The 26,502-nt window shown below is 41.0% G+C and overlaps 1 protein-coding gene across 1 annotated transcript in view; it reads right to left on the bottom strand.

Moving 5' to 3' along the window:
• Nucleotides 1-205: 205 nt before the first annotated feature.
• Nucleotides 206-26,502, bottom strand: part of Lix1 (limb and CNS expressed 1) — a 57,004-nt gene continuing 30,707 nt past the window's right edge. Inside the window, 4 exon segments of the mRNA NM_001106214.1 lie at nucleotides 206-733; nucleotides 3,318-3,395; nucleotides 13,607-13,702; nucleotides 16,213-16,353. Of these exon segments, the coding sequence (NP_001099684.1) occupies nucleotides 446-733; nucleotides 3,318-3,395; nucleotides 13,607-13,702; nucleotides 16,213-16,353 (603 nt within the window). The 3' untranslated portion in view covers nucleotides 206-445.

The raw sequence follows: 26,502 nt of genomic DNA, 5'->3' as shown, positions 1-26,502 counted from the left end.
CAGCCAGGACTACATAGAGAAACTGTGTCAAAAAAAAAAAGTTAGCATGATAGCATGATGCTTTCCCTAGTCCTGGTTGCTGTTTTCTTCCAAGACTGCTATACTGGACTTTTGTGTGAAGCAAAGCATACAGTTGAGCAAGGCTCATGTCAACTAGGCTTTCTAGATTAGATCAAACCCTGAAGGACACATTCTAAAGCATTTTGTTGTCTTTCTTTTATTTTGAAGTAGAACCACTAAGGGGATGGTTGAAAACATACATGAAGTTGCAAGTTGGGGTCTGGATCAGTCAACAACCCTAGCCTCCCATTCTGTGACCAGACTGTGTAAGAGCAGTACAGTGTTCAGGTACTGACTGTCATGCTAAAATGTCTAACAACTTCCGTCAAGTAGATTCCTGCTGCGAAAGTCCTCAGGAAACCCGAGACTAGCCTTGCTAGCCTTGCTAATGATAACCACACAGAGCTGTGAGGCTCAGTTGGTCATCACTGGGTGAGGAAGGGTCAGGGTCACAATAGATCTGTGTCAGAGCCAAGCTCAGGATTTCTTTTTTTTCTTTGTAAAATCGTAGTTCTTGTCCAGCCTTCCTGGCTTCCTCCAGCTGCCCCAGGGCTGCACGCAGCTCTTGAGAGAGAATTCCTGGTGATTCACGCTCCTTCATAATCCAGTCCAGGGCCATATGGCTACGCATCTTTTCATCTAAAGAATATTGGGAATAATAGGAGATGACTTCCTAGAACCAAGAAACAAAAGTTCAGAGTGTCAATAAAGAGGAACAGAGGTGCATGCGTGCAAGGCCTTCCATACCTCCCCAATCATATGGCCTTCAAACAACTAACTCTAACTTTAAAACTCTGAAACCAGATCTCATTGACATATTTCCGAAAAGGAAATGATGAACTAATCATGTCTCGCAAAGCCTGTCACTCCAGGCTAAGTCAAAAACCTAACACTAGAAAATACTGCAATGTTCACAAAATGAAGCTCTGGAAAATATAAGCCTGTCCTTGAAAATGTATTCCTGTAACAACTAGTTTAAATATGACTTAATTCTTCATTGGATCCTTGGGTCTCGTACCTTTGCCTTTCACAAGACAGAAACCTGAAAGAAGTTACAGACAAGTTGAGGTAGAAGAAGGTTTGGCCATGCCTATTTCAGAAATGAGGAAGGATTCAGTCACGGGGCCTTCAGAACAGGACTTTGAAATTCAAGACTCTCCTTCCCAGCTTCTGTGCTTTGTCGTTGGAACACAGTTGAAGAGTGGGGTCTTGTGAGGAGAATTTTGAGTGCTTGTAAGAAAACGCCAAGAAAGCAAGACTGTTGGGGTCAAGGTTGTCTTTGTTTTATTCAAATGTTGATTTCTGTACTGGCAGAGAGCTGAGTACTGTTCAGATTTCGGTATTGTTATTTTTATAGATCATCACCTGCCTCATACTTTGCAAGCATACATCTCCCTCACCTTCTGATTGGTTTAATAAAGATCTGATGGCTAATAGCTAAGAGGGACAGGAAAGGTAGGACTTGCGGGTCAAGATAGGAGGGAGGGGTGGAATGAGTAGGTGCCTGGTCTGAGGGAGAAGTCACAGGCCACATGGCAGACGCAGACTAGATGAGTGGGGTTAATTTAAATGAGATGAGCTAGTTGGAGGTGCCCAGCTATAGTGAGTGCCTAAAGTGTCATAAATATTAATAAGTATCTATGTGGTTATTCAGAAGCTGGTGGGCCTGAGACAGTCCATCCAAACAAGACAAGAAGAATCTTGTGATCTCTGTTTCTTTAAAAACATCTAATTGTTCTTGGAATATATTTTCATGCTCCTTCCAGGTGTAGCAGATAGGAGTGAGCTTCCTTCATATTTTTTCATTACTGTTGCCTCTAGGGAAGCCATGTGTGGCTTGTCTGCCATGTGGAGCTTGCTCTTGTGACTCTTCTTAACTCTCAAAATATATGTTGTCAGAATCTCTGAGTGAGCTGGGCTATGGCAAGAGACTTTAGTCCACCTCATTCATTGGTCAGTTCTCCCAAGCCTCACTGCCTTGAGACTGGTAAACACTTTGTTAACATAAGGAACACAAATATCCAAGTAGCCCACAATAAGCGCAGAAGAAAACAGTTCAAAAATATATGATAGAATAGGTGGCTTTCACTACTGGTATTACAAAGATACCTTTGTGATACACCGTTTCTTGCTTTTGCAAAGCAATTAAAAAATTAGCCACTCCTTTCGATTCATCTCTGAAAAAATAACCATCTATCATGCTGTCACATACATGTTTGATCACGGGGAATGGATGCGTTGCTTATTTTTATTTTCAAGAACATATGGTATTTATTTATGACCTTAACAAATTAAAAACAATCATGGAAAAGTGTTTATAACCGACCCAACATATTTCAAAGGACTTTAATAAAATCAAAGGGAAGGAAAAAAAAATAGCCCAGGCCGTTGTCAGCTACGCGTCTCTTTTCTGTCCTTGACCATTTGAGAGCCAGACTTTCTAAGCAAAGAACAAAATGGACTGGGGCTGCAGAGCCTCCACCCGCATCTTGCTGACTATTAGAGGCTTAGTTCTTCATACGAATTCTTATTAGGAAATTCTCGAAAATCAATTATTGTCTTCCAAGTTCCAATGGTGTGAAGAGAAAGCATACATCTCACAGGACAACGTGGAGAAAATATGAAACATACAGGACAAGGTTTACATTTGGTACTAAACAGAGGAAGGGTTCTTATTCTAAGTAATGAAGACATTGCAAAAACAAAGAGGGGTAACTTCTAAAATGAAGGTGACTAAATTCGAGGGTGTCCTTTTCATGATCTTTTCTGCTGCTTTTGAAGAACTTTTAATGGTTGAGAAATAACCTTTTAGTATAACGATTCTGTCTGTGTTTAATCTAGGAGGTTTTGAAAGCAACTTGTTCTCTTTCTTTCTGTACTGGAAAGTGCAAGAGGGCATAGATCCAAGGTATGAAACTGGTGGCACAAGGTAAGTCAGTACCTCACTGAGACTCCAACACTGTCTTAATGGTTACTTCACTCTGCTTCCAGTATAATGGGTGTTCAGATCAAACCTATACAAAGCCAACATTCTTACTGTGTTGCAATCTCTGATTCAGTATTTCTTCACTTGTCCCTGCTCTTAACTCAATAGGAAAATATAAATTTAAAACAAAAAAATTGCATAAACAGAGGAGGTTTTAGTCCGTAAGTGTAAAATGTAAACAAGTGTCTGAACAAAGAAAACCTCTTCGAAGTTTGCTAAGCTCCTGACCTTGTCCTCAGCACGCTAATCGGTGTCGAGCAGAACATCTCACCTGTCGAGAGCACTTTGTTTCACGGAGGGCTTTCAGGCTTCCATTCCAGTGAAGTAGTTGGAAAATGGTCATTAGTTCCTACAAAACCCAAACATCTGTCATTGATCTTAAAGAAGTACATGCCAGTAACAGCTGAGTAGACGTAAGTCTGACCCCCAGAAGCAAAGGAAACAAGATATAGCATATTGTCATATACCTTAAGGCTTTCCAAAGAATAGAGTCCTGAGGCCCCTGAAGTGTAATCCCCATTCCCTTGCTCTGTCCTATATTCAATACAAAATTACTAAATGATTGACAAGTGTCTTTGACACTAAAAATATACACATTAAAATAATTCATACACACCAAAAGTTACTTAAGTATGTCAGAACATAGGAAAACTAAAATCCAAAGTTATGTACATATCATTTTTAATAGGCAGAGACTGAAAACATTTTAAATGTTCATTTTTTAGAACAATTAAAGGACGATTTGTCCATATTACTGAACACTGCATACATAAGGGATATAAACACCCTCTAAGCTGTAATACAAAGAAGTCTGTGATGTATTGTTAACATAACAGAAAAGCACACAATGTGTGCTTTTGTGTTTTATTTTAAAAGAATAGGAGATTCCTATACACAGATTTACTTGTAAATGCCTATAAGAGTTCTTAAAAGATGCAAAAGAACCCTGTAATAGAGAGTCCTAGGATCTCACCTGGTGGCAGAACATTTACTTAGTGTGCATGAGTTTCAATATTGAATCTCCAGCACCAACACAATAAACAAAATTCGATCTGGTAACATGCCTGACTTGAGAGAAAGGGGTGGGAGGGATTCTTTGCAACATTCTAGAGGAAAGATTTTACGTTTTAAATCATATAAGTAAGTGACATTAAAGAAAACACAACTGCAATTTTAAAAATGTAAACTGAAAAATAAATATGCCTACATTCCTAAGTAAAATTTATAGGAATCCATCTGCTTTGGACCATGCTCCTTCCAAAATTTGATCCAAAATGGACCAAACAAAATAGAATCACTCATGTTAAAGTTCCCTGTCAACAATTTGAAATATATTATTCACCTGACTTTCTCAAAAATCAGGAAAGGGGGCAGGATAAAGAGAAGGAGGAAGGGAGGCATGGGGGAAGGGAAAGAAAATTTTCACCAGCATAAAAAGAGAGGTAAACTTCTCTGCTTTAAGAATGTCTTAAATAGGGCTGGAGAGATGGCTCAGTGGTTAAGAGCACTGACTGCTCTTCCAGAGGTCCTGGGTTCAAATCCCAGCAATCACATGGTGGCTCACAACCATCTGTAATGAGATCTGATGCCCTCTTCTGGTGTGTCTAAGACAGCTACGGTGTACTCATATACATTAAATAAATAAATCTTAAAAAAAAAAGAATGCCTTAAATACATGGAAACAGCATGGTTGTATTTACCCTAAAACAAAGGGTTCTGCATTCAGTGTTCTCATCCTTGAGTGAGCACAACAGGAACCTGTCAGCTCTATTCCCACTTCCCTGCATAAAGTCAAGGTGAGCAGAAGCCCAGCAGGCTGAATATTTCCATTTTCCTAATGTAGTCACAATTTTCCACTGCAATAGCTGTCTTTTACTTATTCAGGGATTTTGCTTTTGTTCTTTGTTTTGTTATTTAGCTAGACATAAATTATGGATCAATACCATAAACCACAACCATGTAATCCTGGAAAATAACATTATATAGTTAAGAAACTTCCTGCTCATGAAAATAGTTAGGAAATCTTAGCATCTAGACAGATGTCCTATTGACTATTCATAACAACAGTCTCTTACTGACTCTTCTGTTTGCTCGAGAACATGCTTTTCTTCTGAAAGGTATAATGTTAGCTTGCAGGCACGTTAAAGTTATCTGGCTTGTCTCGGAAATGTAGGATTATCAGAGGAACGAGCAGCACTAGTCTCAGTGCTACAGTGGCTATTTCTAGTTTTCATCCTGAGATACAGTTGGGCACATTGTCTCCACCATACGATGCGTATCCCAAGGGACATTGAACGTGAAGTAAAAGCAAAACCATTTGTTTCCATCGATTAAATATCACACACATATAAACTACGTTGGTCCTTCCATGCCGAACAAAGACCCCACTGTACAGTGTTCTAAGTCAAATGCCCAGAAACTTTCCCTGTTCCAGTCCTTCTCTCTGGCCCCATGCAGTTCATGATGCCAGCACATCACTACAGGAATATGAAAATGTCAGAGCACTTCAGCAGACTACTAAATCTTGCCCAATAGGGCTCTCACCGTGCTTGTCAATCCACTCATCAGAGTATCCCCAGTTGCTCAGGAGAGTAAATTTCTGCTGCCTTCCTCAATGCTCCCTTTAAAACCACACAAACTCTTGCCACTCATGTCATTGTGGCTTTGCAGCCACCAAATGAATATAAATTCTCTATGTTCTATGTTGTAATAAAAGTTTCTTTGATTTCACATTAAAAATCTACTTGAATCTTGCACTTGTTATATTTTTATTTGTGTGTCATGTATACCCATACATGTACACGTGAGTAGATGTATGCACAAATATAAAGGAATGTAGAGGTCAGAGGTGAACAGTGGATGTACTGCCTAGTAATCAGTAACTCAGCCACCCTTTTTTTATTTTCTATTTTTTGAAACAGGGTCTCAATGAACTTGGAGCTCACTGATTTGACTAGATTGCCTGGCAAGCCCTAAGTATCTTCTTGTCTCCATCTTCCCATTGCTCAGACTACAGGCTTGAGCCACCATGACTGGCTTCTTGGGCCCATGCAGAGGGCAGAGTTAAAGTCCTCATGTCTGTGTGTAAGCACTTCAGCCTGAGTTATATCTACAGCCCTGTATTTCTTTTTTAATAAAAAAAAATCACTTTGCTTCTTCAGTTGACCCCTTGCCCATCCCAGAACTGCAGTTGGTTTTAAATATATTTACTTTTTTCTAGTTCTGGAGATCAAACGCAGAGCCTTGTATATGCTTGGCAAGCCCCATACCATTGATATATACTCACGGTCCCTATATAAATTTGGCAGCCGAAAGAGAGAGGCAGGACTTGCGTTACAGCTTGTACTGTCTGTATTAGCATTTTTCCGAGATGATACTGTCTAAGTAATAACTTATTGCTAATATGGCTCTTGATGCCCTCTTTGACTGTTTTTGTTGTTGATGTATACTCTTTCTTTCTTCAGGGTCTTCTGAGACCCCATTCTCATCTCTGCACCAATGCCTGCTTCTTGCAGAATGTGCTGTTGTTCATCTACCTGGAGAACCTCCCAGAACTTTGCAACCCATGGTTATACTGTGAGCAGACCCATGAAGCTTTCTCATGCCCCTTGGCAACCTTTATCTCTCAAAGGCTCCCCAAAAGGCTGGAACTCTTCTTGTCTCTAGGAGGAAATGTCATTTTACCCTCCCACTGCTCCGGTTTATCTAAAAAGTGCTTCCTCCTGAGTGTGGCTCTGGGTCTTGCATTTCTTTACGGAAGGTGACCACCTTCTCATCCACCTTCTCTCCATCTAGCTTTTGTCCTGCTGTGTGAAAACACTTGCCATCATTGTATAAGGTATTCCTAATTATTTACACTTCTCTTCTGTTTCCTTATGTGTGACCAAATTCTCTTTTGTTGTTGTTTTGTTTGCTGGGTTTGTTTTTATTATTTATTTATTTGTTTGTTTGTTTATTTATTTATTATTTTTCCTTTTCCAAGACTGAGTCTCACTATGTAGCTCTGGCTGTTCTGAAGGTTGCGTTATGTGGACAAGGCTGATATCGAACTCAGGGGTCCACCTACCTCTTCCTCCTGAGTGGTGGGAGTTCAGTTCTCTTCACAACTTCCTGAGGATTAGTTTGTGCTTAGTCCAGTGCCGCCATGCTCTGAGTATCTATCAATGGAAATTCATGCACAACTTCCAAGGACTTCTGTAAAGCATTCTTTTCTAGTTTCACGGTGGTTCCTGCTGCCTGGTTTTTGCCCTGGCTTTGTATCTCATCAAGCCCTGACCTCCACAGGAACTTGGAGTCACCTACTCTGTGACAATTTGCTCTGTTTTTAAGTTGTGGAATTTGTGAAATAGGCTAATCCTGTAGGTTTGGGAGCCTGGCTGGGCTGAAAGGAACATGAGAGGCTCATTAGGTTGAGGTATACAAGGTAAGACTTAAACTGGGTGGGGCTATTCATGAATATTCTGGCATTGTTGCACACATGTTCATCTCTAGTACTGGGAAGGCAGCAGCAGGCAGATCGTGTGCTTTCAAGGCAATCCTGGACTACCTACTGAAACCTTGTCTTAAAAAAAATTATTATTATTGTATTTTGTTTATTAGGATGGCTTTTTGCATTCATTTCATATTTAAAATACATTGTTGTATAATATTATCTATGTTACTCACTGAGCTTGTTTTTGATGATTTTTATTGGATATTTTCTTTATTTACAATTCAAATGTTATTCCCTTTCTGTTTTCCCCCTCTAAAAACCCCCTTTCCCATCCCTCCTTCCCCTGCTTCTATGATGGTGTTCTCCCACGAACCTACCCACTCCTTTCTGCCTCCTCATCCCAGCTTCCCATAGACTGGGGCATCCAGCCTTCCTTCACAGGACCAAGGGCCTCTGCTCCCATTGCTGCCCAACAAGACCATCCTCTGTTACATATGTGAATGGAGTCATGTATAACTCCATGTGTACTCATTGGTTGTTGGTTTAATCCCTGGGAGCTCTGGAGGGTCTGGTTGGTTGATATCGTTTTTCCTATGGGGTTGCAAACCCCCTCAACTACTTCAGTCCTTTATCAAACTCCTCCATTGGGGACCCCATTCTCAGTCCAATGGTTGGCTGCAAACATCTGCCTCTGTATTTGTTAGGCTCTGGCAGAGCCTCTCAGGAGACAGTTATATCAGGCTCCTGTCAGCAAGCACTTCTTGGCATCTACAATAGTGACTGGGTTTGGTGACTGTATATGGGATGGATCCCCAGGTGAGGCAGTCTCTGGTTGGCCTTTCCTTCAGTCTCTGCTCCACACTTTGTCTCCATATTTCCTCCTGTGAATATTTTGTTCCACCTTCTAAGAGAGACTGAAGTATCCACACTTTGGTCTTCTTTCTTCTTGAGCTTCATGTGGTCTGTAAACTCTATCTTAGGTATTCCAAGCTTTTGGGTTAGTATCCACTTATCAGTGAGTGCACATCATGTGTGTTCTTTTGTGACTGGGTTAGCTCACTCAGGATGATATTTTCTAGTTCCATCCATTTGCCTAAGAATTTCATGAAGTCATTTTTTAAAAATAGCTGAGTAGTATTCCATTGTGTAGATGTACCACATTTTCTGTATCTATTCCTCTGTTGAAGGACATCTGGGTTCTTTCCAGTTGTGGCTATTATAAATAAGGCTGCTATGGACATAGTGGAGCATGTGTCTTTGTTATATGTTAGAGCATGTTGGGATATATGACCAGGACTGGTATAGTTGGGTCCTCAGGTAGTATTATGTGCAATGTTCTGAGGAACCGGTTACCAGACTGATTTCCAGAATGGTTGTGCCAGCTTGCAATCCCACCAACAATGGAGGAGTGTTTCTCTTTCTCCACATCCTCACCAGCATCTGCTGCCACCTGAGTTTTTGATCTTAGCCATTCTGATTGGTGTGAGGTGGAATCTCGGGGATTTTTTGATTTGCATTTCCCTGATGAGTAAGGATGTTGAACATTTCTTTAGGTGCTTCTCAACCATTCACTATTCCTCAACTGAGAATTCTTTGTTTAACTCTGTACCCCTAGGGAAATGACACCCTTCACAGTAGCCACAAATAATATAAAATACCTTGGTGTGACTTTAACCAAGCAAGCGAAAGATCTGTACGACAGGAACTTTAAGTCTCTGAAGAAAGAAATCAAAGAAGTTCTCAGAAGATAGAAAGATCTCCTATGCTCATGTATTGGCAGGATTAATACAGTAAAAATTGGTCATCTTGCTGAAAACAGTCTACAGATTCAATGCAATCCCCGTCAAAATTCCAACTCAGTTCTTCATAGAGTTAGAAAGAGCAATTTGTAAATTCATTTGGAATAACAAAAATCCTACGAGAGCAAAAACTATCCTCAACAATAAAAGAACTTCTGGGGGAATCACCATCCCTGACCTCAAGCAGTATTACAGAGCAATAGCGATAAAAACTGTATGGTATTGGTACAGAGACAGGCAAGTAAATCAATGGAATACAATTGAAGACCCAGAAATGAACCCACACACCTGTGATCATGTGGTCTTTGACAAAGGAACTAAAACCATCCAGTGGAAAAAAGACAGCACTTTCAACAAAAGGTACAACTGAGGGTCAGCATGGAGAAGAATGCAAATCGATACATTCCTATCCCCCTGTACAAAGCTCAAGTCCAAGTGGATCAAGGACCTCCACGTAAAACCAGAATCACTGAACTTTTTAAAGCATCTTTGGATTTTGTGCCAAGATTGATCCTTGCTTGCTCCTTGTATCACTTGCTCCTCCTTGTCTGGGCCTTTTCAGGTTTGTCTCAGCAAACTGCCCTGGGTTTTATCCTCAACCTAATCGGTTTTTTGAGCAAAGCCCCTGGTGTTTTTATTTTGCACTGAGCCCCACAAATTATATAACTGGTCTTGATCAGCAAAGTGAATTGTAAACTGAATGGTGAATAAAGCCTGTGTTTTCTTTGCTCGGCAGGGAAAATTGCAGTTGCTGCTCTCCATCCACAGCCCACAGCTCCTGTCCTACTTTGTCATTCACTTCGTTTAATCCTGCAACAACTGGGCTCTGTCCTGGAAACTGCCTGCCTGCTTTCACAATGGCTTTTCAGCCGCTCTGCGTCGCTTTGAGTTGCCTCTTCTGGGAGTTTGGGAGGCTGACTTGGTTCTGCGATTCATCAGAAATAAGAAAAACAAACACTGTAAATGGAGAACTTGGAAAACAGGTGGGCACCATCTCCCCACCCAAGAAAATGAGTTTAAGAGGAAATTTGTTTATGGGATGAGGCTTTAAAAGGCGACCTGGAGAATTTAGCACAGATGTAAATAAACAACTCTTCCTTGGGTTGCATTAGTCTTCAGAGTAAATATATTAACCAGCTTCAGTCAAATTCTGCCTAGAGTCTGACCTTGACAAGACCCAGCGCCCGCTGGTTGCGGCTCCTGTCCCTCCCACTAACAGCAGGTAGTTTTCTCCCAGGCAAGCTTACCTCACAATAGGCAGCTCCTTGCCTCCCAAGGAGTGAAGGTAAGCTGAAGCCTATTGCGATTCCTCAGCGCAGCAGGACTGGCCCACCGAAACCCAAGGGCAGTCCAGAGACACCAACCTTGTTTTTCTACGCTATAGTCAACCATTCCTAGATCCAAACACCCTTCTGTAACCACCCCCGCTCCAGGAGGGGGCACTGATTTGTGCCTTTGCAGAAACAGCACAAGTCTGTATTCTTTTCCCTTCATGTGTAGACACAAGCTGATAACATCTGCCCAGACCCTATGGAACAAGCTAGGCCACAGCAGGCAGGCGGAAGGAAAAGCTTGGCTCCCTGGGTCCTCCCTCCTGACCCGAGGATTCGGGTTTTCCTGCCTTCTATCTTTTCCCTTTGTCCTTATCCTGCCTCCCAGCCTTTAGGAAGCATTTCCAGAGTGTGGTTGAAGTGATTATATATCATTTAAATACCTTACGGTGGACCACACAGAAAGCAGACCAGCAAGACAAGGGTTAAAGAGATAGAGACCAAAGATTGAGTAGAGTCTTTCATAGTACTTAGAAGGAGTTTTAAGAAAAAAAAATAATTAAAAAAAATTGCCTTATCAGCATTGGCAGACTAAGCCACCCATGTTCAAAATCATTTTTTTTAAACTTCTGCTAAATCTCGTACAACTTCTTTGTACAGGGGTAACAGTAACAGATATAGATATATTTGAGGTTAGATTGTAGGGAAACATTATAGGCCTTTTATAGTTTCTTCTTTTTATTGTAAGGGAGGAGGTCATGAAGCATTTTGTCAGGGAGTCTTGTGAAGCTTGTGATTATATAAAGGTGTGTGTGTGTGTGTGTGTGTGTGTGTGTGTGTGTGCGCGCGCGCGCGCGCTCGCGTGCGTGTCTGTTTGCGTGCGTGTACGTGCGCGTGTGTGTATGTGTGTGCGTGCGTGTGCATGTGTGTACGTGTGTGCATGTGCATACGTGTGTGTTTGTATGTCTGTTTGGGTGTGTGTATGCGTGTGTGTGCATGCGTGTTTGCATGTGCATGTGCATACGTGTGTGTGTGTGTGTGTTTTGTGGGGGCGTGGGGGTGCTCCATCAATGAAGTAGCCTGTTTTAAAGTAATACAATCCTGCAGAGTCATCCTTAACCTTCATGGAGTGTTTACCATACGCCAGGCTCTTCTAGACTCTTCTCATTGGGCCCTATTTTACCTTCACACTGGTACTGTGAAGTAATACTGGGATTTCCTCAGATTTATACACAAATGAAAAAATAGATCTACAGATAAGGAGCAGAGTAAGACTAGAACCATCCAGTCCATTCCCTGGGTCCTTAACCACTCCAGAGAAAAGTTGGTAGCGTTGGGCTTCGGCTGCAACACAATGATTAAGTTTTGTCATGATAAACAATATTTGTCCATAACATTTTGTAGGTCTGATTACTTCTTAAAATCAAACTGAAGAAAACAGAAGCACTGTGGGTATGGCTGTACTATTACATATTAATTCTAACTTGTTCTCTGTGGTTGGATATTTTAGTGCCTTCAAGCTTAGCTCTTTATAGGGATGCACATTTCCTTCCAAATCACTGCTGAATTTTCGTCTGCCTATTGCCAGAATACGAGAATCTGATATGTAAGAAAAGGAGAGAGATTGCCTTGCATGGGTCTGAAGCCAGGAGCTCAGCCATCTCTTAAGTAAAGATAATCTCCCTCGGATAATAACAACTATTTCATATAGCTGTTGTAAGGGTTAAATTTTAGTAATGTTGTCAATACTCAATACGATGTCCCCCCAAAATATAAATAAGAATCAGGTATTGATACCATTGCTATTAATGTAATTTTCATATTACAAATACAGATACAATAAGCCAGTTGTAATTAGCCATCAGTAAGCCCAAAATGTATACAGTACAGCTAATCCAGGGAACCTCACAGGCTTGCAGAGTATGCCTTCGACACGCTCAAAACATTTGCACTGGCTTGCCATCGGGCAAAAGTTTATAATGAAGAATTAAATATCTTCTGTGATTTATTGAGCAATATACTGAAGAGACAAGGAGCTGTATTGTTTCCATGCCAACGTAAAAGTGGGAAATCGTAAATTGAGGACTGTGTGTGGTAAGTAACGGAGTTCCTCAGCTGTTACCGCTTGTCAGCTGTGGAAGACGTGGTGCTAATGTTGGTTTCTCTCCTAGGAGGGAGAGGCACATGCTTTTCAATAGAAACATCAGAACTGAAGTAGTGCTTTAGCAACTACCTCCTTAGAAACCTTTATCTGTGACTTCTGGAAATCAAGGAAGCATAAGCATTATTATATTATACACACATTATTAAAAACAAATATATAAGACGAAAAGAGTTGCACATTTCCCAAGCTTCCAGATTGGATCAGCAAACGAAAATGGTCATAAGCAATATTTTTAACTAGTAATAAATATTTGATTTTGTTTAAAGGGGATCTTAGTCCTAAAGATCTAGTTTAGTGCTACTAAGTTGCCAAACAGTCATTACTCACCTGTGTCTAAGAGATATAAAGTAGTGGATGCCCCGAGTAGTTCTGTGGGGTTTTAAATGGGTATGTCTTTTCTCCTGTGCCATGCCTCTTTCTCCTGTTATTCTCCTCTATGTTTCGGGTTAGTTTTGTTTGGGAAAAAGAAAGACTCTTTATTGTCCTCCTTTTTGTTTTAAGACGGGGGGCCTTGAAGTTTGTAGGCAGGGACTCTCATAAGAGCAGTGTACCGTGATTGCTACCTGATTTGGCTTATTGAATGTGGCTAAAATGAATTTATCATGCTGGATTCTAAAAGCAGACTCTTGGTATTAGTGCTAGTGATAAGAGTTGTGTGTCTTGGGGTTGGAGAAATGGCTCAGTAGTTAAGTGTGCATCCTATAACTTAAGCTCCAGGGAGATCTGTGATACTCTGCCCTCCACAAGCATCTGAACTTGTGCACACACACACACACACACACACACACACACACACACACTATTAAGAACAAATAGATAAGATGAAAAGAGTTGCACATTTCCCAAGCTTCCAGATTGGATCATCAAACAAATAAACGGCAGGGAGTCAGGCACCTGAAACTCCAGCATAGTCTTCCCCATGTTTGACTCCAGCATGTAGTGATAGGCTCCCACACTTGTGCTGGGGTCATCCGCATCGTCTAAAGTGCCCTTGGGAAGGAAAACAAACAAAGAAACTGTCACTGATAATTTCTTCCCTTCTTTAAATGATCAGGACCTAATCCAATGGACCTTAAGGTGCTGATATACAGTTCCTCTTGGATTAGATACTTAGTCTCACATGATTCAAGTAAAGAGTGTTTCATGATCAGCTTGAAAGTGGTTTTTGCTTAAAATGGTAGCACACTGTGTAAGTGCTGATAGGATGATGATCCCAAAGTCGGGATTCCTATATGTTTGCCCTATTAATTTGCTATATAAATTCCTATATCAATGCTTTGTGTGTGTCTGCTCTCCATGGCTGTCACTGTGGGTTACGGAAATCTTGCAACATCCAGACTGTACAACAGAACTTAAAACAACGGTGCGGTTGTACGGCCCATTGCTTTCTTCCTGCCTGTTTCTTCAAGGAAAGTTTTCATAATAAGCTGCAGTTAACAACTTGAGTGTCTGTTGGTTTATATATATTTTTTATACTCAGACCATTTAATCTTTAAGAAGCAGGAAGGGAGGCGACAGGTAGAAATGAAAGTCCTTTTAAGCTTGGTGGTAGGGAACAGCACTAGGCAGCAAACACAAGCTCTGGAGTGGCATTTCCTTCAGTACCCCATGACCTTGGATTCCCAGGACGGTGGGCAATAGCAAGGTTCTGAGGCTGAACTAACAACGGTCAGCATCAGACAGCAGCAAATATATAGCTTCGAACGCAATAACATTAACACTGCTTCTGAAATATTTATGTTGGCCTTTTAGATATCCTAGGGGAAATCCATCCGAAAGCCTGCAAGCCATATATACTCTCTCTCTTTAGAAATTGCCATGAAAAATGACAGATTACATTTACATTGAGAGCCCTTTCCTGTTCCTAAGTAAAGTCCACATGTTTATAAATCAGGCATCATTTTCCTAACTTCTCTTCCTCAAAGGCTCTTGAAATTTACAGGGTCGGAAAATAAAGGCTTCCTTTTATCTTCGGACCAGACATAGTGCAGAACTCTCCACTTTCTCCCAGCCAAGCTACTAGTCCTACTGTCCTGCTAATGCCATCCCATCTCTCCTCTAAATGATAAGCGCACTTAACAAGGGGGAAAGAGTCCCTAACAGTCCGATCATCTCCTTCAGCAGCAGCGGCCCTGTAAAGGCAGAGCCTGTCAATTTAGCTCAAGAGGCAGAAAAGGAGGTGGGGGATGGGGTTGCACTATGGCCTTCAATTTCAGTCCTCAGGAGGCAGAGGCAGGTGGATTCCTGTGATGCTAAGGCCAGACTAATTACATAGGGAGTTCCAGGACAGCTAGGACTACATTGTAAGATGCAATCTGGGGCTGGGGGTGAGGGAAAAGGGAGAAGAAGAGGCAGAGGGAGAGGAAGAAGAATAGGAGGAAACTAACAAAGTTTGCTCTGCTATAATTCAAACTCCTACTCTGGAGCACAGACAGAAAAACATCTGCTGTAGGCGGGGCCCAGATTTCCTCTGTGGCTTTCTTTTTTTTTTCCCTCCATCTTTATTAAATTGGGTATTTCTTATTTATATTTCAGTTGTTATTCCCTTGTTTCCAGGCCAACATCCCCCTCCCCTTCTCTATGAGTGTTCCCCTCCTCATCCTCCCCCCATTACTGCCCCCCCAACAACCACGTTCACTGGGGGTTCAGTCTTGGCAGGACCAAGGGCTTCCCCTTCCACTGGTGCCCTTACTAGGCTATTCATTGCTACCTATGAGGTTGGAGCCCAGGGTCAGTCCATGTATAGTCTTTGGGTAGTGGCTTAGTCCCTGGAAGCTCTGGTTTTCAGGTGGAGATACTGGGCAGGAACTCTCTACCATTTATTGGACAAGTAAATATTCAGCCGTGGATGACTGAGAAATTTTCTTATTTAAATTTCTAAGATGCATTTTGATGTGTCATTTTTCTCTCAAAGCCTTTATTATATCTGTCACAAAAAGTTTCAAAGCTTACTGGAAGATGTAAACGGCTAGAAACCATGATTATTCTAACACACAGAGCTGTCTAATCGGCCTGCACTTTTCTTTAGCGCTATAAACTGCAAGACTGCACCCTAGCTGGGGAATAAGCATTTACAGTAAGGACTTCAAGTAATTAGCAGAGCCAGTTAAGTTTGGGGGAAATTAGAACTAGTTTGTCATTTGACTATAAGTTATTCTTCCATTGCATACATTCTTGGACACTAAAAAGTACCTATATTACTCAAAAAGCAAACACAGGAATCAGTGTGATCATGTGATCTTCCTCAGTCTGAAACTTGATCTGTTTGGATCCTGGATTGTCAAGAGTATTAATTAGCAAGATGTACAATGGGCAGCCAGCTCCACCTTCGTGATTTCCAACCTAAAGTTCTATTTTGCTGAGCATTAGTAAGTCACTGGACAAAATTTAACCTGCACATTGTTGAAATGAGAAATTTGCTTGCTTTAGTATTTCCCAAGATTCAAATGTCCCCACGATGTTCTCACAGAGGCCACCTCTTGCCTCCCTTTGGTACTCACCCTGGTGGAGGCTACTGCTTCCTGAACACTCTCCATGATGAACTCCTTGGTGATCCTTCGGGAGGGCAGCTCATTGAAGAGAGAGTTGATGAGTGCCACTTTAGCAGCGTCTCGCCTGGCCTCAGCTCTACTTAAGCAGCACTTGAGAAGGAAGGAGAAGGAGCTATTAAAGAAGTCAGCATCTCACCATTCCAACACTGCTCATGTCATGGGTTCTGGACTCAGATGGTTGGCATTCAACTCTTAACAGTATACACCTTTGCACTAGTTAATTATTCTCTGCTCATGATTTCCTTCTTAGTAACACAATAGAAGAGTTGAACTTGAAATCGATTGGTTGATATAGAGAGAGCCAAGCATGATCATGATACTTGACATATTGTCGTGGTCCATGAAAACATGTCAGTCATATATATTTTGCCATCATGGCACTGATAAGAATGTGTAAGCTAATGCAAAAGGTCCTACCGTCCATACCTACTGCTTTTACACTTCTAGTCTCCCACCATTTGTTCTCCACCTTTTCCCCCAGCAGTAGTTCTCTGATTTTCTTGAGCATCACCCTTTCCACTTTGCTTATATAGTTTGGGTAGGAAACTAGTTGGTTAAGTTTAAGGGAAATTAAACTTAAAATTAAACCGGACTTAACCGAAGCCATTTGTTTTTCCCAAAGTTAGGGGTCACAGACAGCCTGTGTACTCATAACTCATTAAGTAATTTTCAAGTTTGGCAGAGCAACAAGTCACATGCAATCCTAGTCCTTTAAAGGCTGAAGGAGGGAGAAAATGATTTTGAGGCTAACCTAAGCTAGAGAGGGAGTGTGAGGTTTTGGCTGAGTTGTGGAGTACTTCCTTAGTATGCACAAGGCCCTGGGTTTGAATACCAAGGCTGTACAATAGTTTTTATCTGTGTTCCCAAACTAATATTAGTCTCCATTCTCCTAGCGGGCTTCCCTCATTGTTCACACAGGCTTGTCTGTGCATCTCACTTCCACTCTGTCCTCTAGTCTCCTTTTCTAATGCTTAAAGGTTCTCATCCTTCAAGTTCTACTTTAGTGTGGTGTTCGAGTGTCCAGAGACAGAGGTGGGAGTCCTAGAAGAGCTGGAATGAGACGATACCTTTACAGCATTTCAAGGTGGGATTACCACTCTCCAAGAGGTTTCTGTGAACACTGAGCTATAGACGCTAAGGTTCCTAGTGGGAAACTAGTCTCATGAAGAAAAGTCAAGTCAGTGGGGTAGCCAGGCAGCACGGGCTTATAAGATGTAGTCTGAGTTTTGGTGGCTGTTCTTCCTCATGCACAGTTTCTACAATGTGAAATGTGAGGCTTTCAGAAACATTATGATGCATGGCATGAAAGGAGAGGCAAAGTACCAAGGGTCACACTTTATTTTTTCAGTTTCACAGCCTCAAGGTTTTTATTCCCCCAATAGGGAAAAACCCAAATTCCTCTGTGTGTGTTCAGCATTCTTCACCCTATGCTGACCTTTCTGCCCTGTCCAGAGACACACACTTGTATCATTTAGAGCTCAGTCTCTTCTCCCCACTACTACAATCCCAGTTTGAATCCTTGTGATCAGATTCCTGATTTTCCAACCTTCCAAATAGTAGGGCTGTTCTAGTAGAACAATCATGCAGTTAACAATTGATCACTTCTTTTGGTCCCACTCCAAACTTTTGTGCTTATGGTTATGGTGTTTGTATGCTTCAACAGTCTTCAGTGTCCAAGATCAGTGCTTTAAGATCCCTATGTACAGTCAGGGCATGGAAAAGGTAGTAAATTATAAGGACATAGTGTGTGTGGTGTGTGTGTGTGTGTGTGTGTGTGTGTGTGTGTGTGTGGTGTGTGCATGTGTGTGTGTGTGTGTGTGGTGTATGGGAGAGAGAGAGAGAGAAAGAGAGAGAGAGAGAGAGAGAGAGAGAGAGAGAGAGAGAGAGAGAGGAGGTTTAAGACTTTGACTCCAGTTTATGGTGCTATTGGAAGATGGTGGAAACTTTAGGAAATGGGGCCCAGTGGAAGAGAAAGTTAAGCCATTAAAGGCATGCCCCAGAAAGAAATATTGGAAGCCTAGCACCTCTTCTCTCTCTTTTTGTCACCTGATTGAAACCATGAATGCTCTCCGCCTTGATTCACTATAGACCCCAAAGCAGAAGAGGCAATTGACTATGGACTTCTTGAGACCATATAGATCTTGGAAACCATAAGCAAAATGAACTTTTATTCTCTTAAAGTAGATTCTCTCGGATATTTGGTATGGTGAAAGGAAATGACCAAAATACTTTTAAATGAATAGAGTTGAAGTTCTAGACTATATGTATATATATGTGTGTGTGTGTGTATGTGTGTGTGTGTGTATGTGTGTGTGTGTGTGGGTATGTTGGGTCTCTTTCATGTTTGACAAGCAAGACAAGCAAGAAGGCTTTTGGTATAGCTTGAGGCAACAAACATTTCAAACTTTAGATATCTTTCAAGGGTTGAAATACTTACATTAGATCAGAGAGTTCCTGCTTACATAGTTTTATTTTGTGCTGTAGTCTTGGCCAGAAATATAAAGGACCATAAGGTTTGAGTCAGTTTGAGTGCTTTAAAGCTGCCTTTTTGGCAATTTTTGCCTACCACTCTCAAGCCAGGCTGAAGGCACTGACCATCTTTGAATATAATTGTTTGCTGGTCTTTGCCTGCTATTTCCTACCTTCATGCCTTGATTGTTACCCATTTATTTTGTGTCCCTCTTGTATCATATAATCGTGAGATAATTTCTTTGCATCCCTGCCCTGTTATGATTTGCTGAATGGATAACAGGCTGAAGTATAGACTAGTCAGTAACAATTCAATAAAACACCTGATAAAATGTGTAAGAAGTTCTTTCAAGAATAACTATATATACTTCTTATTCTTAAAAAGTACCATTTTATATACTTTTATGGTATTGTAATCCAGCAATATGAAAATATAATAACTGTGGATCAAAATTCATAAGGATAATTGGCTATTATGTTTAGACCCTGATATGAGCATTTTTGCCAATGCATAGGCAAAAAATGTCATGTTTCTTGTTCTTTGAAAAGTTAGCTTCCCATTAAAAAAGCAAAGGTTTTGCCAATATCACACAACATCTGTAACAGCAGTTCATTTTAATATCAGTTTTGCTTTATAAAATCTACAACAGAGCCTTGAGGTTTTTAGAATTTAGGAAATAAAAGTCAGATCAGAGCACTCGTAAGAAATATTTTTCTGTCTAAATAATAGCAGTTTAAGACAACGTTGTTTGTGTGTGTGTTTGTGTGTGTATGCGTTTGTGTGTTTATGTGTTTGTATGTGTGTGCACGTGTGTGTGTTTGTGTGTGTATGTGTGTGTGTTTGTGTCTTTGTGTATGCATGTGCATGTCTGTTTGCGTGCACGTGAGTGTGTGTGCCTGTGCATAGGTGTGTATATGTGTGTGTTTGTGGGTGTGTGTATGTGTGTGTGTGTGTGTGTGTATGAGAGAGAGTGCACTGCATAGTTAAAAGAAGCTATCTATTTAAGTAAGAGCAGTTAAGTACAAGATCAAAAGCAGCATGTACATTTACAGCAGTATGGCACTGCCTCATAGATCAAAGAAGAGTCAGGCAGGCCGGCCATAGACAGAGCCTTTACCAGGGAAGCAGGAAAAAAGAAGGCGGGAGACTCAGCTAATATCAAAATATGGAATCAGACACCTGTCTTTACTTGTTCAATTATTTCGGGGTATTGTTGGTTTTTTGTTTGTTTGTTTTCTTGCTTGCTTGCTTTTCCCTCCCAATGGGGAGAAAGTGTGCCTGTTAATAAGCACATAAAATAAAATCAGTTCAGAGCCATCAAAGAACTTTCCTCTCTATTGTTCTTTGTATTTCTGAAAGACAAGTTCCTCAGAATGTCTATAATGTTAGCCAGCTGCTTTCTTCTGAAACTACAAATCCAAGCCAGTAACTGCCGCCTGTTTTGGTTTTGAGAGCTTTAAGGAGGACCTTTCCCCCATAAGAACTTGTACTTGAGCAAGCAATTTAACTCATTTGCAATCTGCTTGGGGTGTCAAAGCCAAAGTCCAGATGCTTCTGTAAGAACAAGCACTTTCAGAGTCACCCCCGAACAGTGGGGGCCACTGTAAGAAAATAAAATATGGCAAGCTACAGGGTGTTTTATTGTTTTCCAATCTGGTTATCAAGGACATCAATGGGGGTAAGTGAAGTATGATGTTATTTCAAAGCAGCTCCCTGCTGGAATTAGACTTCCCTGTATGGTTTATTCTTGCTGTTTTTCCACCAGACCTCATCATAAATATAGATCTGTAAACTGTGCCTCATGTGCTCTCCATTCTTACTTGCTAATACCCAGAGACAGCTTCCATCGTCTGCACTCTGTGCAAGTTCTGAGCTTGAATATTCAACAGCCATGATCTTTAGCAAAGTCAGCTGTGGACTTCTCAGGCATGCGAAACTAGATGCTTTGTGAGTGGCCAGCAGACCCCACTCAGACGTTTTTTCCTAGCTACTCAGCTGCCTTTTATTTGTGGGTAGATTGTAAGCCATTATAATCATTAATGTCTTCTTAAAACTAAAGCAAAAACAAACAAAACCTCTCCTCCCTGTGAAGCTACAACCTCCCCTGGCCCCCGCAAAAAACAAAAAACAAACAAACAAAAAAAAACCAAAAACCCCAAAACCACAAAATGTGGTATAAGTTGGGAAAGCCATTTAAAGGTAATGATGGGCCCAAAATACAATCAATGATCCATCCCCTTTCCCAGCATTCACATTTTCACCTCAGCGTTAGTCAGTGGAGCACGGCAGAAGTGACAGTTGTATTTCTCTGTTATGGTTCATAAAAAAAACCCCATGGCTTTCAAATTGGTCCTGTCCCCATTTTCTCTGATTGCCTGTATGAGGAAAAGCTAATGATATCTGTGAGTAGCCCTATGGAAAGGCATACATGGTCAAAAATAAATAAATAAATAAATAAATAAATAAATAAATAAATAAATAAATAAATAAATAAAAACCTTTTGTCAATAACCACCTTGGAGAGTCTGGAAGGAGACCCAGTCCAACCTTCAGATAACAGCATCTCATCTCGCAGCCTGACTGGTGCCTCCAGCAGAGGGTGAGCCAGAGAGTCCCAGATAAACCGATTTCAGGGTCCTGAACACGTTTGTAAGTTTCAAGGCAATTTAGTATGCAGCAGAAGATAACTATTACAGAGACTTCGCTTGCTTCAGGTCGTTTAGAAGTTTCTTTAGCACACTCGTGGGGAGAGCTCAATAGCAGAGAGATTACAGCTGATCCTGAGCATTTGGGTGCTGTGCTAAGCACTGTAAAGTTAATATCATGTCTAGTTATTATAACAATCTTATGAGGTTGGTTTTATTATTACACTTACTTTGCAAAGGTTATGCATCCCAAGGTGTGGTTGACTTAAAAATTCACCCTCAAGTATATCTGAGCAGTAGATTATTTTGTACTTTGTAGGAAGGCTAACCCACATTTAGCCAAGATCACATACCATTCCTTAAACCCATACAGTCCTCCAGACACATTTCCCACTTGATACTCTATGGGTCACTTTTACAGAAGATTCCAAACTTGACTTTACATAAAAGAAAAACGGGAGAAAACGCAGTCCATTATAAAACAAAAAACAAAAAACAAAAAAAAACAAAACAAAAAAAAAAACCCTAGCTTATTGGGGAGGCCAATGTGTCATTAAGGTCACCTTAATGTCTTCTTTCCTATTCTCTGCTTTTCTGGACTATAGGGCAAGGCAGAGATAGAAGGATCAGCTATGGCTTGATCAGAGATCACATATAACTTTGTCTCTGGCTGGATGTGCCCTCATAGATATCATGGGGGTTACGTACTATTGTATAATGTAAGTGTTGACCAACAATTGTAAGAAGTGTTTGGTAACTCTTCAAGAGTAAAAGTCATTTCCATTAAACTTTCCAAAGTCTACTGGATAAGACAATTTCCCCAAGCCCAAATCCTTTGGCTTTGTATTTTATTTTGGAGTTTAGGTCATCAGGACCCCACAGATGATCCAATGAAGATCTCCACTGAATCTACCTAAAAACTCAAGTGCAGTAGTTCAAAACCTTGAATGTTCACGTTGCTGTTACCTGGTGACTTATTAAATATGTCTATTTCCAGGCACCCAACTGAGTCAAAACACCTAATGTTAGATGTGTGAGTCATAGTGAATGGTATGCATGTATGTATCTAGGGTAGAGAATACTGATTTCATTGAATGTGCCTGGAGGACAGTCTTTAGGAGAATATGTCTAGAGGTAAGCAGAAAATTTGGGGTGTTGGTTCTCTCCATCTCCCATGGGTCCCAGAGATTCAGCATCAGGCAAACAGTTTTACCTGCTGAGCCACCTTGCTGGCTTCCACCTTATTTGGGGACAGGATCTTTCACTGAACTCGGAGTTGACCAATTACTTAGATTGGCTGGGTAGCAAGCTTGAGGACCCAGTTCTGGGATCATAGGCATTTGTCTCTATGCCTCGCTTTTTTTTTCCTTAATGTGGGTACTGGGGATCAAACTCATAACCTCACATTTGTATAGCAAACACCAACTCCCCAGCTCCCAAATATGCATTTTAATAAGCCTTCTAGATGATTCTGAAGTCCCTAGACCCATTCTTAGCAGAATGCTATTTCAGCTGCTTCTACCTATCTCATTTCTAACTGGCAGTGGCAGAATTTGGTTTTGTAGGTCCTTGGACTTACAATATTTCATGAACATTATTGAAGAAAAGCAATGAAAATTTTAAAGTAAAATAAGTTGACATTATGTTTTTAGTCAGTCTGTGTAGAAGTTTCTTTGTCTTCATGATAAATCCCCCTCTGTGAACATAGAACAATGCTAGTTTCTCAATAGAGGAACTGTTTTCAAGTAAGGCAACATTCAGGGTAAAAAGTTCTTTGTTGGGGTTGGGGATTTAGCTCAGTGGTAGAGCACTTGCCTAGGAAGTGCAAGGCCCTGGGTTTGGTCCCCAGCTCCGAAAAAAAGAACCAAAAAAAAAAAAAAAAAAGTTCTTTGTTAGTTGACGGCTTTTCCGAATTACATTGAAGTTCTGCTTTTATTCTCGGGAGTTTTTTCTTTCTTCTGTGAACAACACAATGTCAAGATACAATTAAGATTAATCATACATATACAGCCACCCAATTAGACAAGATGGATGAAGCAAAGAAGTGCAGACCGACAGGAGCCGGATGTAGATCGCTCCTGAGAGACACAGCCAGAATACAGCAAATATAGAGGCGAATGCCAGCAGCAAACCACTGAACTGAGAATAGGTCCCCTATTGAAGGAATCAGAGAAAGAACTGGAAGAGCTTGAAGGGGCTCGAGACCCCAAAAGTACAACAATGTCAAGCAACCAGAGCTTCCAGGGACTAAGCCACTACCTAAAGACTATACATGGACTGACCCTGGACTCTGACCCCATATGTAGCAATGAATATCCTAGTAAGAGCACCAGTGGAAGGGGAAGCCCTGGGTCCTGCTAAGACTGAACCCCCAGTGAACTAGTCTATGGGGGGAGGGCGACAATGGGGGGAGGGTTGGGAGGGGAACACCCATAAGGAAGGGGAGGGGGGACGGGGATGTTTGCCCGGAAACCGGGAAAGGGAATAACACTCGAAATGTATATAAGAAATACTCAAGTTAATAAAAAAAAAAAAAGGAAAAAAAAAGATTAATCTGTAGGCTATCCTCAAATCAAATAGTAGCTAATTATGTTCTTCCTTTCTTCCTTCCTTCCTTCCTTCCTTCCTTCCTTCCTTCCTTCCTTTCTTTCTTTCCTTCTTTCTTTCTTTCTTCTTTCTTCCTTCCTTCTTTCTCTCTCTCTTTCTTCCTTCCTTTCTCTCTTTCTGGTTTTGAATGAAAAGAAGTTCTTAGAATAACTTAAATAAAATTTGATAATTATAGGCAAATTTTTAGTAGAAATGCCTAACAAGAAATTAGTATCACTTTTAGCAATTTATGAAACACTTTAGAACTGTTTATAGATGGGCTCGTTATAGGATATCTTCTTGTCATTCTGACACAACTCAGAGTGAAGAATAACTTTCATAGAACCTGTCAGTGGATTGATTTTCATCCATAACTTGTTTTAGAAAACAAGCCGGATACATGTGTCAAGTCATCATTTTTATACCCAAGATTTTATTGAATATATATCCTAGGTTCTGTTGGAAAGCATGTGGAAAGACATCAACTCCATGTTAACAGGCTTCCTAGAATTATTCATCCATGTGCTTTAAAGATTAACAAAAAAAAAATCCTTCTCATCTGAATCTACAGAGCTAAATTAAGTACACTCTACTTAGTGCATTTGAACAACAGCTGAGGAGCTGTAAAGGCATGGTGAGCAAAATTTTGAATAAATGTAATGTTAGTGTATGCAAATGTTACAAACTAAGGATATGAAAACCCAAGTTAAGGATGCATCCTTGCTGGGTTAAAGACAGATCAGTGAGAATGTAGGTAGACCTCACTCTACGGTGCGGTGCACAGTACCCAAGGGGCTCTCCCAGGCTAAGATTTTGCAAGTGACAAAACAAACAAACTGACTGCAAGAGGTGAGAATTCTTGTCCTAATCGTAGATGTTATAACATCTGTCTTTCACATGGTGGAGAACATTTTGCCTTTGCAACCTGTAGTCCACATTTCTGCACGTGACTTGCAGAGTTTTTGTGTATGGCCTGTGGGCTCTGGTCAGTGTCACCAACACCTCAGTTTCATCCTGACAGCGAGCAAGCCTTCCACAAAAAGAATTCCACAAGCCAGACCCTACTGCTCTTAGTTTTAACACTTTGACCTCTCTGGTCAAAGCATGAACATTTGCATGTGTTCCAATATATTCGGCTGTGGATATATTAGCATCCGCCCCTTCCAAATGCTGATGTGAAAAGGGCAACCTTTGAGCCTCCATCACTCGGGTTAATAGCATCCCTGCAGGTCAGGCTGGAGGCAAGTATGTAGGGAACAATTCTGAGCTCTGTGTGTACTGAGAACAGGGGTTTCTAGGCATGGGGGAGGGGGCTGGTTGGAGAGTCCGGTGTTCAGGAAAAATTCACAAGTTCCTGTTAGCTTAGAGGAATATTTCGGGCATATGGTGGGTCAGAATGTTATTTTCATAATATAAACCACCTGCCCCCCTCCTCATTTACCTCTGCTTCAAATGCTATTCTACACATGTACCTAGACCAAAGTCCCTGGTAATCATTACAATTCTAAATTGTATTATACCCCTTCAGGACTTTCTCCCTCCCTCCCTTCCTCTCTCCCTCTCTCCCTCCTCGCCTTCCTTTCTTTCTCCCTCTCTCCTTCTCTTTCCCTCCCTTGCAGACTTTCTTCCCTCTCTTTGTCTCTCTCTTCATCCTTTTTCAAGTTGAGTTGAAGACAAGATTAATTAATCAAAGCTCAAATTTTTGACTTATTTTAGTGGCTCGAGAGATGGATGGTTCAGCAGTTAAGAGCACTCTCTGCTCTTCCAGAGAATCAATGTTTGGTTTCTATCCCTGACATCAGATATCTCACAACTACCTGTAACTCCAGTTCCAGGGGGTTACACCTCTTCAGACTTTCGAGGGACCCCGCGCACACATAGCATATACTCACACGAACACTTACATACACACACATACACTTACATAAAAAGAATTCTTCTAAGAACTGGCTTATTATTATAGTAGTTTTTGTGTAAATAGAGAGGGACTAGAGGGGTGGGGGAAGGTCATGGAGAGAAAGTCAGTCTTCCCTTCTCAGCAAAGGAAAACAGTGACCATCTTCCCACAATGTCTATTACAGTGTATCCTGTGGAGATATCTGACATCCTTGTTTTTCCATGGGGCCTTTTCTAAGCTTTCCTTTCTCTATATGCTACCATTCTCCCTGGAGGTCAAGCATCCCTATTCACTTTAACAGGAAAAGAAACAGGCTAGAATTAAGGAAGAAAGCTGAAGTATAGAGGATCTTATAAAAATAATACACACTTCCAAGTTTCATGCAAGTTGTTAAAGTCTGGTGGTTAGCTGACACGCTATGAGTAGGGTCATAACTAACCTTACTATCATTAGTTATGACGGGATGTTTTTCTGTGCAGATTTCCACCAGGAAATTCTTCCTTTAGGAGTTGTTATACTGTGTAGTGTGTGGTGCATCTGAGCCTAGTACCAAAGGCAGGAAAAAAGCCCAGAATTGTTTCAAACAGTAATGTTTAGGATTAAAGCAGTATTGGTGCTGGACAGTAGACTTGATTTTTATG

The sequence above is a fragment of the Rattus norvegicus genome, chromosome 1, assembly GCF_021556685.1.
Source record: "Rattus norvegicus strain SHRSP/BbbUtx chromosome 1, alternate assembly SHRSP_T2T, whole genome shotgun sequence".
NCBI classification, from domain to species: Eukaryota; Metazoa; Chordata; class Mammalia; order Rodentia; family Muridae; genus Rattus; species Rattus norvegicus.
Note: the sequence above shows the minus strand (reverse complement) of the source record. Positions and strands in the feature narration are given on the sequence as shown.